Source organism: Phoenix dactylifera, chromosome 11 (genome assembly GCF_009389715.1).
Source record: "Phoenix dactylifera cultivar Barhee BC4 chromosome 11, palm_55x_up_171113_PBpolish2nd_filt_p, whole genome shotgun sequence".
Classification (NCBI taxonomy): Eukaryota; Viridiplantae; Streptophyta; class Magnoliopsida; order Arecales; family Arecaceae; genus Phoenix; species Phoenix dactylifera.
This window is the reverse complement of record NC_052402.1, coordinates 7,162,889-7,177,517: the sequence shown is the minus strand read 5'-3', so window position 1 is coordinate 7,177,517 and position 14,629 is coordinate 7,162,889. Positions and strand designations below refer to the sequence as shown.

The 14,629-nt window shown below is 39.8% G+C and overlaps 1 protein-coding gene across 1 annotated transcript; it reads left to right on the top strand.

Annotated features, from left to right (window-relative positions):
• The first annotated feature begins 277 nt into the window (after positions 1-277).
• Positions 278-9,365, top strand: LOC103714460 (MA3 DOMAIN-CONTAINING TRANSLATION REGULATORY FACTOR 1-like). Its single transcript, XM_008801714.4, has 4 exons — positions 278-636; positions 762-1,007; positions 6,675-6,769; positions 6,991-9,365. The coding sequence occupies exons 2-4, from the start codon at positions 788-790 to the stop codon at positions 8,800-8,802; spliced, it is 2,127 nt and encodes a 708-aa protein (XP_008799936.1). The 5' UTR covers positions 278-636; positions 762-787; the 3' UTR covers positions 8,803-9,365.
• The last annotated feature ends 5,264 nt before the right edge of the window (positions 9,366-14,629 follow it).

Genomic DNA, 14,629 nt, shown 5'->3' with positions numbered 1-14,629 from the left:
TCATCATGTATACAAATGATTATGGCTAAATTTATTCTCGACAGATCACTACTCCAAAATTGCTATCCAATGATGATCACTCTCAGCCAAATTCACCCTCAAAAAAAAGAAAGAAAAAAAAAGGATTATATAAGATTAAAGGTCAAATAGTATGCCATGAGGTCAGCAGCAAGGTCGCAAGCGGCCAGAAACCGAACCAAGCGGATCAGCCACGTGTAAGCAGGATATAGAGATATACTCGACAAGACCAACCCTCCGCCCCACTCGTGACGTGGCCTCGAAACAGAAGGCGCCTCCCTATTAATAAATAAAGGAAACCCCCTTTCTCTTCTTCTAAATCCATCCAATTCGACCGCAGGACGAAGGCAAAGATCGAAGCCAACAAAACCGGCCCTCGAGATCTCGAGGGAGACTTCGAGGGGCCGCCCTAGTGGTCTACTCTCTAGGGTTTCTCAGAGAGGGATCGAGATCGAGATCTCAAGCTCTGCGCTCCCTTTCCCCCTCGTCTTGGCTCCAGACTCCCCGGGCCAAGACTCGATCGAGTTCGGGAAGGGCGGCGGTCGCGATTCGAATGGTGGATTAGCCCTCCGACGTGGGGCTTTTCTTCGGCTCTCTCGCTTCTTTCTGGTTCCCGAGGTATGGATTTTTTGGAGAATGGATTTCCGCTGTTTTCTTGTTGTTTTCCGATCGATTGTTTCGATTTGGGGTGAGTTTGGAATGTTTAAGAGGAGGGACGGTGAGGATTTGGTGGTTGATTGCAGGTTGAGAGGGTTAGGGGACGTGGGAGATGGCGTCGCCGAAGAAGGAGGGGTTCTTGACGGATGGGCAGAGGGAGGTGCTGAAGATAGCGGCGCAGAATGCTGAGGTGCTGTCCTCGTCGCCGAGATCGCCGACTTCTTTGCTGTTCTCGGAGTACCACAACAAGGGCGGGCCTGCTGGGAAGGCTTCTACTGGTGTGAGGCATGTGAGGCGGAGCCACTCAGGGAAACTAGTGCGCGTGAAGAAGGGTGAGCGGAAAATTCTTTCTTTCCTTCCTTTTTTAAATAAATATCGTTTCTTTGGTCATGGTGTCGTACTAACATGAAATTTGCTTTGCATCTAATCTGTTTTGTGGTCTATAGATTTCTAGTTAGATTCTCAGGGTCACCTTCGGTTTCGCTTCTTATGTTTCTGGTAAATTATAAATGTTGATACTAGTGCTCTTAAATGGAGGAATTAAAGTTGTTTGCATTGCCTAAATGGATCTGGTGCTAAGAATTAGGACTTCCGACTTCCCTGGTTTTAGTTTGTATTCCACTCTGCACTACAGCATTTGGCTTGGTTATCAGGTGATAAATCACTCGTGGCTAGTTGGATATATATTTAATAAGCAAATAATGTATTAGAAAGAAGTGTTTCAAGATTGTGTGTTACTTTTTATGGCATAGCACTGTCTGTTCTTCTCGATTGCAGTATATTATAGTTCGGGTATGTCTAGTTTTGAAAGATACTGACGAGATATGTTCATAATGCCTGAAATGCCATCTGAAGCATGTCAGATAGTTATCTCTGGATAATTTGTTGGGCATAGACTTGTTGATGTGCCAATATAGCTTTGACAAACTTCATCTGAATATAATTAAACTTATTGAAGGTTTTATGGCTATTCAAGTTGGTGTTTGGGATCAGGAATGGTGAGTGGGTAACTATTTTCTTTTATGTTTTTAACACATCTAAGACCTTAGTTATGTTTGCATTCATGAGAATCTTATGCATAAAATACACTCTGGCTCTGATAAGCTTATTTGAGGACCATTAGCATGATATCTTAGAAAGAACTTTTAACAATAGTGCTTCAACGCTTGTGTGAGGGCTACAAGAGGTGATGCCATGAGCAGCTTATATGAGGTGTATCACATACTATATTGGACATTTATGGAAGATATAGATGTTAGGCTTTGATTATTTCCACGATCAATTGTAAAATAGGCATGCTTCCTCTATTCCTCTGTGTGAAGTTAATGAACTCATGTATGGAACTTCACTATCTGCTTAACTGATATTTTTCACTTAAGTAGTGCAAGCTTATTATTTATGGTGACATGACCTATGTGAGCAAAGTACATACATGTGTATGTATCTTTTTGGTTTATGACCTTTAATGTTTGTGTAAGCGTGGAATATTTATGCAAGTTTGGTACAATACCAAAGTCGGCGCACTTCCAGTACATATACTTTACCTTGTTCATCTTACTGAATTTTGTTATGAATGTCTGAGAAGTCAGTTTCAGTTAGGCATATTCAGTTTTCATTTTGGAAATTTCACCAGTATGTATCTGAGTTTGAAGCATTAGTCAAGAAATAGAGAAAAATCATGAAAAGTTAGAACTAGTAATTTAAAAGTAAAAGGCAGCCCAATAAACATATATTGCAAATATTTATGGTAATTTGTATATTATTTGAAATTACTATATGTGGTTGGAAACATTATCCATGGTTCCATTGTTTTCATTCCAAAAGTTTGGAAGTATTAAAAAACTTAAAATATACTAAAGACAATGAGCTTGTTAAATAATCATATCGCATATCAGATTAGAGTGTAACATACTACTCAGATATGGTGACTATAAACTACTTATGACGAAGGTGTCAGGTGAGTGTCTATCTAATTAGATTAGCTAATTACAGTTTTTGGTTCGTGGGTGCCCGGTATCTATCAGAGGCCTATGTGTAGCATTATTCTACTCCATCAGGAGCTAATGTATCTTTTGGTTCTCCATTATCTTAATTGCTATTAAGTACAAGAGGGTCTGAAGGATGTGGAGGGAACCACATGTTCGATCACAGTTTTAATGAGTCTATGACCAAGGTCATAAAATTGGAATATGCAGTCATTATGGTCCCAACAGATTGCATGGCCAGTATGTGTTATCTTATATAGTCAAATATCATATACCAAAATTGGTAAATGATGTTAGTTGTGCATTTGAAGAAAGGGAAATCGAGCAAGTCTTGAGTGAGTCAACCAACGCCCAAGATCAAATTGAATTGTAACTAAGCTGAGCTAGAACTTGGCTCAGCTACTTAGATGCCAACCTAATATGTTTAAGAACAGCTTGTTTGAGGGATTGGCCGAAGCTGGGGTTCTGCAGGGAATTTTCTGTGATATAAGTACTGGTCATATTTTAATGGCTGACATTTTTATACTTCATTCATTAAAATGATCTTGGTATCATGTAAATAAATCTAAGTAACTACTGAGCATTGACTTGGATGGTATCACCCTTTGCCACTTGGGTAAGGGGATGGAGGTTTGATTCCTGATGGAATCTACCTCCAAGGGTAGGATGGATACAGGGGAGAAAAGGTGGGGATTAGCCACAACTAGCCTCAATAAATAAATAAAAATAAATCTAAGTAGTAGGTTTGAGTATAAAATTATTGTGTTTCTTTGTGTTTTTTGTTGTTTCTCTCTTTGGGAGGTTGGAGGTGTGGAGTGTTACTGGTAGAATTGAAGCCTTTATCTTATCAGCACGTGCAAAATTAGCGATCGAACATCAGAAATGGAAATCCTTGCATTAAAGTTGGCATACAACATCTGGAATGCCTTCAGTCCATTTGCCTATTGTTTTAGAGAATTCTTGCTTATGCGTTAAATATTTATAAAATGAACAATTTTAACGACACTATACAATGGTTTTAGAATCATCTAAAGCCACCTTAAATTTGGTTAGCATGTCTTTTAGCTGTCTATAGAGTGATGGTGATCTGAAGAATTTGTGGTGTATAATACATTTTAGCACCTTAGATTTTTCAGCATTGTTCATCTAATGACCACTTGTAATGCATAAATTGGAAATCTGTAAATCTCTCTCTCTCTCTCTCTCTCTCTCTCTCTCTCTCTCTGTGTGTGTGTGTGTTCCAGGCATTTTGGATATTATAGGTCATGTTTAATGGTGTGAAGCTTCGGTTGAGATATAGGATAAGTTTAAAAAAGATTTAAGCGTAATTTAGGTGCTAACATGCCTTTTTAGTGGAATTATTTTAGATTTATTTGCTATATTACACTCTTAACCTACTTCAGCTTTTATTATGAATAAAATCACAGAAATCCCTACTTGAGGAAAATTTCACCCTGAACTCCCTGGAATCCAACAACACTTGAATCCCTTTTTATGGATGTTTATCATGATTTAAATCTCTAAGGAAGAAATCTAATTAGGCTTGTTATGGGAATTGATAAGTTCGGAAATATAGCCGCTTTTGTGCAGTGTTAGGATATACATTCCAACTAATTCCTCAGTTATAATAGTATATTAGGTCATCTTTCTCTCTCACATACACACATACACACACACACGCGCACACTCACTTATTGCCTTATTTGATCTTCATGCACGCAGACATACATATTGGGCATTAATTTTTTGTGCTTTTCTTCACTATTAATTAACATTGTTTGTCGCTTTCATTGGGCACCTAGGGATAATTAATCGATATTTTTAAGTACTAAATACTTTCCCATAATTGTCCAAATATTTCTAATGTTCTGTCCTTTCCAGTTATTGTGTTTGCACTCGTTTCTGTCGTCACCATGCAAGTGGTTCAGATTTATTTCGGTGAAGAATGAATGTCATATTGAAAGTTAATATTAAGAAACTGGGGTTTAGGCAGAAAATTTAGGAAGCATAATCCTGTAAGAATGCTTTGAACCTTCAGTCATATATTGGCATATTATTACGAGAAGTTGAGGTCATTAATTTTAACAACTGCTGTGAAGCACCTGTTAAGAGCACATAAGGCATTATTCTGAGCTTAAACAAGCCAAAAATGAGCAAGTTAGGCAGTTCTCAAGCTCAACTCATTTATCGAGAAAACTTGTTGAGCTAGAAAATCCAGCCAAATATGATCTTGTCAAAAATGGCTTTGCTCAACAAATAGCCAATCACCTGCAGAATGTATTTGGTTGTGGTTCTGCTCTTGTCAAGATATGACAAATTATTGATGTAAATCAGAAACTTAAAGTTAGCCTTCTTAAAACACTACTTGACGAAATCCCATTAATTTTTATTGCTCTGTAAGCTAGGTATGCTTTCGCTATATGAAGGGAATCTAAAGTTCTGCAGAACATGTCTTAGTTATAAGTGAAAATTAGTTTGGAAATCCTGCTAAAACTATCCAGTCCAAGTGATTTGTTTGAAGGCAACTCAAGCCATCTTTGTATTTTGAGCACCTGTTTGATTATCATATCCTGTCAAAAATTTTTATTGCTGAAATTTAGGTAACTAGATCTTATCGTTTTCTGTCCATTCTTACTAAAATGCCTAATCAGGCAGTTATTGATGCTTCAACATTATTCATAGGATTGTATTTGGAGTTTTTGGTTGGATTTCTATCAGTAGCCTTCTTTCTTGTTATGCAGTTATAACAGCTCCTTTCAATTCTCATATTTTTCCATCAACAAACCTTATTACCTAGAACTCCTTTAGATTCTCATTTTTTTCCTGTCAATTGACTAGCTTATAATTTGAGCAAATAGTTTCACTTATTATGAGGGAAAGGCTCTTTGTTTTAGCTATTCCAAGTTCTTCAATTTGGCACCAGGTAACTTGTATGATGAGGATAATTTAGTTGTAGGATCTGGTTTAGGGGATCATGTATGCTTGCTTTAAGTCAGGGGGGTGAAATGACTGGAATCAGAATCATTTGGATATTTCTGACGTTTTTCTTGCAAAATCTTCAATATTATTAATTAAAAATAATCGCTAATTGAAGGTATAATTATTGGAAATGTCATTCCTTGGTACTTTCTTTTAAAATCTGAAAAGAAATTACAGTGCTTTTGAGGCAGTACCTGCTACCTTGTAGAAAGTCTTTCAATGTTAGTAATTAAAAATAACCCTAATCAAAGGAATAATTAATCTGAAAATGTCATTCATTGGTACTTTTTTTTAATCTGAAAAGATATTACGGCACCTTTGTGGTAGTGCATGTTACCTTGTAGAAAGTATTTCGTATTATGCGCTTCTCCATGGTTATGGAAGTATCATTTTGGGAGGAATTGTTAAGATCGATGTATTCTAGAGTCTCTATGTTACTGTTTCTCTGGTGGCTGAATGAATGTGCATTCATTTGAGTGTAAGCATAGACTGTGTATAGGCACTGACCTGATGTGTGAATAGTGCTGACCCTAGAGTTGAAACATATAAACTTGGACTTTACCAATTCTTTATGTATGAATCAGAACTATTGACATTATGCACTTGTCATAGTAAGAGATTTTGTTGATGGCTGTGGCATGTAATAAAATGATTAAGACTGGCTTCATTTGCAGCTTGACTAAGATTGCCCTTTTTCAGTGAAAGAGTTGGGAACTTTTGGACTATGTTAGTGAGTTAATCCCTAAACCTGAAGCAAGTTCGGCTATGCATTACGTCGACTTGTCATTGTTCTATTTAGCCACTAACTATTAGCTTTTTTCCACTATAAGTCGCTACAGTATCTATTCTTTTCTGTTTGATCACAAATCAGCAGCAGAGTCTGCACCTTGTAGTATTATCTATTGCTGATGACCGTATTACTTTCTATTTCTATTTTCTTTTTAGGACCTCAATGCTTGCCTTTTTATAAACCACCAACATTGCATCAGATCCCATTGACTTCAGTAACATAGTTCCCCAAATATTTGGTTGCAGATGGTGCTGGTGGTAAAGGCACATGGGGCAAACTCCTTGATACTGATTCCAACACACGCCTCGATCGTAATGATCCAAATTATGATAGTTGCGAGGTATGTACTCTCTCTCTCTATGTCTCTATCCATCCATCCATCTATGTGTGTGTGTGTGTGTATGCATGCTTGGCCAGTGATAAAAATCATTTACAGGACTCTTTATTTTAGTTACCTTTTTTCTGGCTCTAGAAAAATTTAACTGGAGTGAAATATGTTCATGCATGCACTTGTGGATCTATGCATTTAATTATTGTAATTAGGTCTTATTGTGATATCAGGAGCCATATGAGCTAGTAGGTGCCACCATTCCTACCCCTTTTGATGACTACAAGAAGTCTGTAGTAACCATCATTGAAGAGTATTTCAGCACCGGTGATGTGGAGCTGGCTGCCTCTGATCTGAAAGATCTCGGTTCTGACGAGTACCATCACTACTTCGTTAAGAAACTTGTCTCCATGGCAATGGATCGGCATGACAAAGAAAAAGAAATGGCATCAGTTTTGTTGTCTGCTCTATATGCTGATGTCATCAGTTCAGCTCAAATCAGCCAAGGTTTTGTCATGCTTCTTGAGTCTGTTGATGACCTGGCACTTGACATACTCGATGCTGTTGATGTTCTTGCCTTGTTCATCGCCCGTGCGGTTGTTGATGATATCCTACCTCCTGCCTTCCTTGCTAGAGTAAAGAGAACGCTTGCTGAGTCCTCTAAGGGGTTTCAAGTTATCCAGACGGCTGAAAAGAGCTATCTTTCAGCACCCCACCATGCAGAGTTAGTTGAGCGACGTTGGGGCGGTTGTACTCACATCACTGTTGAAGAGGTAAAAAAGAAGATCACAGATTTGTTGAGAGAATATATCGAGGGTGGAGATACAGCAGAGGCCTGTAGGTGCATAAGGGAGTTAGGGGTTTCATTCTTCCACCATGAGGTTGTGAAGCGAGCTTTGGTACTTGCAATGGAGATCCCCACATCGGAGCCTCTTATTCTAAAGCTTTTAAAAGAGGCAGCAGAAGAATGTTTAATTAGCTCTAGTCAGATGACCAAGGGTTTCTCACGTCTTGCTGAGAGTCTTGATGACCTTTCTCTTGATATTCCCTCTGCAAAATCCTTCTTCCAGTTGCTAGTACTGAAAGCAATTTCTGAAGGATGGCTTGACCCTTCCTTCCTGAAGTCCGCACCTGTGGATGGGGAAGGCAGAGATGATGAAAACAAGAAGTTAAGAAGGTATAAGGAAGAAGTGGTGACCATAATACACGAATACTTTCACTCGGATGACATACCTGAGCTCATTCGAAGCCTTGAAGAGCTTGCCACCCCAGAGTTTAATCCTATCTTTATCAAGAAACTGATCACACTTGCCATGGATCGGAAGAATAGAGAAAAGGAAATGGCATCTGTCCTGCTCTCTGCATTAAGTATGGAGTTCTTCTCGAGCGATGATATTGTTAATGGATTTACAATGCTTCTAGAGTCTGCAGAAGATACTGCGCTGGACATTTTAGATGCATCCAATGAGCTAGCTCTGTTTCTAGCTAGGGCTGTGATTGATGATGTGTTAGCCCCCTTAAACCTGGAGGAGATTAGCAGCAAGCTCCCACCTAATTGCAGTGGAAGCGAGACTCTTCGCATGGCACGCTCGCTTGTTTCTGCTCGCCATGCAGGTGAGAGGCTTCTGAGATGCTGGGGTGGGGGCACAGGTTGGGCAGTGGAAGATGCGAAGGACAAGATTACGAAGCTTCTGGAGGAGTATGAGACTGGTGGTGATGTAAGGGAAGCATGTCAATGCATCCGCGACCTAGGGATGCCTTTCTTCAACCATGAAGTTGTAAAGAAAGCATTAGTTATGGCAATGGAAAAGAAGAATGACAGGATTTTGGACCTGCTACAAGAGTGTTTCAGTGAAGGGTTGATTACCATCAACCAGATGACAAAAGGGTTTTCCAGGGTGAGGGATGGTCTTGATGATTTGGCTCTTGACATCCCCAATGCCAAAGAGAAGTTTCGATCATATGTAGAGAATGCTAGGAAGCATAGCTGGCTCCTACCATCCTTTTCCGCAGCTTCTCCCTCTCCAGTTGCTGCAGCCACTTGAAGCAAGCATCAGCTGATTCTGCTGTCATTTCGTGCTCTGGTTCCTTACAACTTCTGCTGTTTGTTTTGCTACATGTGTTCTGTAAGGCAAGATTGGGAGAGACCTCGCCATGGCTTTGATGATGCTTACTGAGGATTTGGCGTCTATGCCTTGGGTATGAGGTAGCTACTAGAGGTTGGTTTTGGTTCTGGGCAGCACTTATTCTGGCTAGATTTGGGTATGAGAGAATGCTAGACAAATGTTTTTAAGGGCGTACTGATATTGCTTATGAAAAAAAAAAAGTCGACCTGTATAAATTTGCGTTTAGGTTATATACTTGCTACTATTTTTTTTTTTTTTTCAAATTTGTGGTATGATTATCATCGGAGCATCAATTGCTATTAAGTATGGTAAAAAACCGTGTGTACTCCTAGATAAGATTGGAAGTTGGATTGCTTTTGATTGTTGGGCAAAGCTGGATTTGGCGTCTTGCTGCAGAAGGCACTGACCAGCCAGCCCTACTTGGTACCCTTGTCTCATATCTTGCAGCTCTAAATAATGTTTGGCTTGTTGGTTTTAAAGAATGGTCGGTTGTACATTCCCTGTCATTCATTTTTTTGGGTTCTAAATTTTTCTCTAATGCATCTTTTGTAGTTGCTTTTGGTTCTTGCTAAGTAATATTCTGTGTTAGGCCACCAGCCATCACAAATTATTGGCGTAATATGCAGCAGTCATTTGAGGAAGTTGTATTAAATTTCATGGCTTGAAGGGATGGTGTTGTTGTGCTTTACTGACAACTCCTGTCTGTGGGATTAAAAAAATTAGAATGCTCACAAGCAGCCTGCAGATCTAGCTGTGAACTCTGATCTGTATGTTAGAAGCTTTTTAGGTGATGCAACTGATGCATTCTAAATTTATATGTGACGTACGATGGCTATGTGCCAATAATGATGCAGGCCAGCAAAAGAGATGTCTAAGAATTTGCTGTTTAGGGGGGACATAATTTGAGTTTTTTTTTCTTTTTCTAATCACATGGTCCTCAAATATTCTTTTCATTTAAATTCTGAAATCTTCTTCAGGCTAAGAGTTCAAATCCATTCAAATTTAGTCTACATAGATTGTGGGCGGATTTACTCTAATACCATTTGTAACAATTTAGAATCTTATCCAAAATTAAGGCTGCAAATGGGCTGGGTTGATCTGTGACCTGACCCAATCTGAATTGGAGAACCCGCGGGGCCGAGTCGGATTCTAAAATTGGACCCGTTCTATTTTTCGGATTAGATTTGGGTTTACTAAATTTCGACCCAACTCCGACTCGATCCGATCCGATCCATTTTTTGAGGGTTAATTTTGGATCGTTACTCAACAGCCCGATCCGAACCCGAATTATTCGTTTAGGTCTGCAGCCCGTAGGTCCACATCTATTGGTAAAAACCAAGCTGAAAACTTTTTTTTATTCAAAATGAGGGAGGAGTGGTACAACAGTACTTGCCCCGAGCCCTAGATCAAGCCTCGCCGCTCCCTAGGTAATCGGCGGAATGTCATGTCGCCCTTAATGATGATGGGAGGGCTATAGATATGGGCGGCCTCTCTCCCACACCTTCCATGTGAAATTGGCCTTCTCTGTTCTCACCATGAAGTAGAAAGGTTTTTTGGGCTACAGGGCAGTAGAAATGGAACGAGCTGCATCTGTTGCTGCTGCTGCTGTTTCGATTTCAGGAGGGTGGAGGATTCACTCAGGCAGGGACTTGCGGATCTTGTCAGAGAGCACAACATCGAAGGCATCAAGGTCCTTCGTTGCTACCATAAGGTGGTCGGGGTTGTGGACAAGGCTCTCCCTGTGATCGCAAGCATGGAGATCAAAGGGAGAGAGAAAGAGAGAAGACGGAGAGAAGGAAGGGGACTATTGAGATTAGTTACTGGTAGGGGAAGTCACCCTTGTCGCCATTAAAGCTGCGGATGAATTCTTTGAACTTGCAGAGGGCAGAGTGGCGGGTGAGGGAGCCCTAGTCTAAATCTCCGCCAAGGGAAAACTGCGCCTGGTTGCTGTAGAACGCCGCCCCTCGTCCCACCCCGACATTTCTCTCTCTCTCCCTCTCTTTCTCTCTCTCTCTCGATCTCGATCTCGTTGGGCCGAAAAAAACTGGAAGCTCTCTCGCTAACTCCTTCCACTCCCTTTTTAGCAGTAGTAGCAGCAGCAGCAGGAAAATCCTTATTTGCTAACTCCATGCCTTGCCTTTATTCATAAATTAAAGTAGAAGTCCGAACACGACCCGAACCCGACCCGATCCAGACCCGAATTTTTTGGGTCGGGTCTGGGTTATACATAGACCCGACTCGAATAACCCGTTGGATCAAAAATTATAGCCATGGACTCGGCTTAACCCGACCCAATCTTCAATTGGGTCAGATTTGGGTCCAAAATTAGTATCCGAACAAAAAAAACCAGGTCGGATCAGGGTCACTCAAGATCGGACCCGACCCGACCTATTTGCCCCCAATCCAAAATGACTAACCGGAAAATGTTATTTGGGTTCCTTGATCATGTATAAGTATTTAAGATCTACCCTGCGAATAACCAATATGAGACTAAATACGCCCGCACGATCCTTACAGAAGATGTCTGGATAAATTTTTGGTTGAATTTTCCAAAAGTGCTGTGGTTTTAATTTTTATATATAAATATTTTTTTAGTTATGCATGCTTTAGTTAGTAAATTATCAGAAGTGGTTGATCAGATGAATCCTCTGTTGGAAGCTATGATTAATTTGCCTGAACATGCTCTGATGCTGGCTAGGCATCACCTGGGTCTTTTGATATGCATCATGTGCACGGATAAGAGCTAGAGCTGCTCTTCCTCTCTTTTTTTTTCTTTTCTTTTTTTTTTTTTTTGCTAATACGGGTGGATCATACCTGATGGGTACGGATACACCCAATAACGTCAAAAAATAGGATACCTCGGAGTGCCAAGGGCAGCTCCCCATCTCCAGTCCACAAGGTGTCTCCAGAATGGCGAGCTACATACGCAACCACCCAATCTGCAGCACCATTGGCTTCACGGTAGATATGCTTGGCCTGAAAGGCCCATCCATCCCTCACCATAGCCCAAATGTCACGAAGCAATGGGTGGTCACTGTCATCACCCCTAGGACCCTCTCGGATCCAACTGATAACGGTGGCTGAATCACCCTCTAGGATGATAGACCTAGCCTGTAACATGCACCGGGCATATCGAAGGTCCGCCCAAGCAGCTCTCAGCTCCGCACTCGGAACCGAGGTGTCAAATAAATGACTGCCACCAGCAGCCACAACCGCTGCTCTTCCTCTCTAGGTGGCTCTTTCCTCCCCTATCTGATAAAAAAAAAAAAAAAGCAAAAGAAAAAAAAATAGCATGAGGCTTTTGACATATTAGTCCCTTTTCCCTATGGCAATAAGCAAGCAGCCTCCTTTATAAGAAAGTAAGTAGCACCTAATTGTTTGCTGTTTTCCTTTTATTCATGTCCCAACCAAATGCAAAAAAAAGAAAAGAAAAGAAAAAGCAATAACAAAATAAGGAATTTAGCTATGAAAAATCTTCATCCGTTTTTTCCCCAATTCTTTCTTTTCTTTTCACTAAGACTTAAATATATACTTCAACATTTTTTTTTTAAAAAAAAAGCGAAGGAATCTAGCTAAAAAAGAAACGGATAGACTAGCCGCAAAAAGTCTCCTATTCAAATACTAGATTCTAACTCCGGGTCAACTGCCTAAGGCCATGTATTGACATCAATATTTTAAAAATAAAAGAGCTAAATATAATCTTATTGATTGTATTACATTCTACTCTCTGGATCAAGAGAGCCATAAGCAATTGAATTCAAATACAAGTGAGGCAGGTAGCATATATCAATAGATAAGGCTGATAAACGAGAACACAAGCATCCATAAAATATGCCATTCTCTTGACCATCATATCATGATTTTGGTTTCAGCTAACAAATAGCACGCTAAGTTGTTCATCAGATAGTTGTTGAACCACAAGTTTCTTATGAGATTGTTAAAATAATCTTATCCTAATTCCAACAACGCCACGAAAGCACTTCTTTTAAGGATGATGAGATAGATTTTGTAGAATTTCTGTAGTTTAACATACAAAGCATAGGGGTCGATTACAATAAAAAAGAAAGCGTTGAATAATAGCAATTATTCTTTAGATATATTAGAGAAGTGTCATCATTTGACCTTGATAGAACATTCCTTTGAGGATCCAAAAGGAAGACTTTTTTATTTTATTTTCCTCTTAAGCTCTCTTCAGCTCATCTTTATTTCAACGACTTCAAGAAACCTAAAGAGTAGCAACGATAATAATTGGAATTATTGCAGAATACAGAACTTGAGAGAAATAATGTCGCTCTCGAAGATGAAGTATATATATGTTACACTCAAAATCTCTCAAGAATCTTGTAGCAATAAGCAAGAGTAGTGCTCCTCAGGGAACCAACTCAGAAGACAACGTAGCCTGCAGCGGCGACGAAGGCGACGGCCATGGAGGTCACCCCGGCTGCGGAGGCACTGCTCTTCGGAGAAGATGGTGTTGGGGCGTCACCTGCGACGTCGGCGTTTGATGTGCCATCCACTCCATCCGTGGGGAGAACGAGGGGAGATCCAGCTGGTCCCACATCGTCGTCATCCATGTCATCCTCATCATCGGAAGCGTCCGTCCCGGAATCCGGCAGGGGGGTGCTGGGTTTAGGAGCCAGGAGGGGGTTCTGGTTGTTGGCGTCGGGGGAGGCGCTGGGGTTGGAAACGGGGGGCGATGAGGCAGATACCGTGGCCACGACCGCCACGAGGACAAGGGCGAGTACGAGGAGGGGTCGGAGACTCGCCATGAGAGGAATGTTGCAAGAAAGGAGGAAAAAAGGAATGGTGAGATGAGGGAGGAGGGTGATACGTATATATAAAGGTTCAGAGGAGGGAAACAAGGGTGGAGAGCGGTTGCAGCTCGTTTCGGTTAAAACTAGTCGGACGTCCAATCTTTTGTCAGAAAAAAAAGAGAGGTTGACAACAAATAAGCAAGCGAATCTTACTCTTATGACTGTCGTCGGCTCTTTGACTCTTTTTTTTTTTTTTTTTTAATTATTTTTTTTATGAATACCCTTCTAAATATCGAATTTTGCATGAATATCCTTATAAAATTGATATCTGTATGTATACCCTCGTAAAACTTTGTTATTGTACAAATACCCTTAATATAACAGTTATTTTAACGGTATTAAGAAAAATTATATTTATATTAATTAAAAATAAAATAAAATTTTAAAATTATGCTATTGTCCCTGTCTTCTTCTCCTGCTATCGGGATCGCGATCTATTTGTATATCTACTAATTAAGTGTATTTTAGTCATTTTAATTTAAACCGTTAATTTTTTAGCATCGTTAGATAGCATGGGTATATATAGAATATCAAAATAAGTGTTTTACGAGAATATACATATAAATATCAATTTTGGAAGGGTATACATGCAAAATCTGATATTTAGGAGGGTATTCATACAAAAAAATCTTTTTTTTTTTAATTGTTTCAAATGGCCTAAATAAAGGTTCAACCAATTTGGATCTAACTTGAGCCCAAACCTTTATAAAGCTAATATCCATGTTGTATGGAAACATGCTTGTAACTAAGACTAAACATCCAATTGAGTCTAATTTGGTTCTCATAATATTGACTCCACCTAGTCAATTCATAAACTTAAGTCAACTTGAATAAAAATTAGTTCCAAAATTCAAACCTAGCTTGTTAAACCTGGACTCGGTATGAAAGGACGTCCAATAAGGCTCACCATAAAAAGATGACTTTATCGGTCA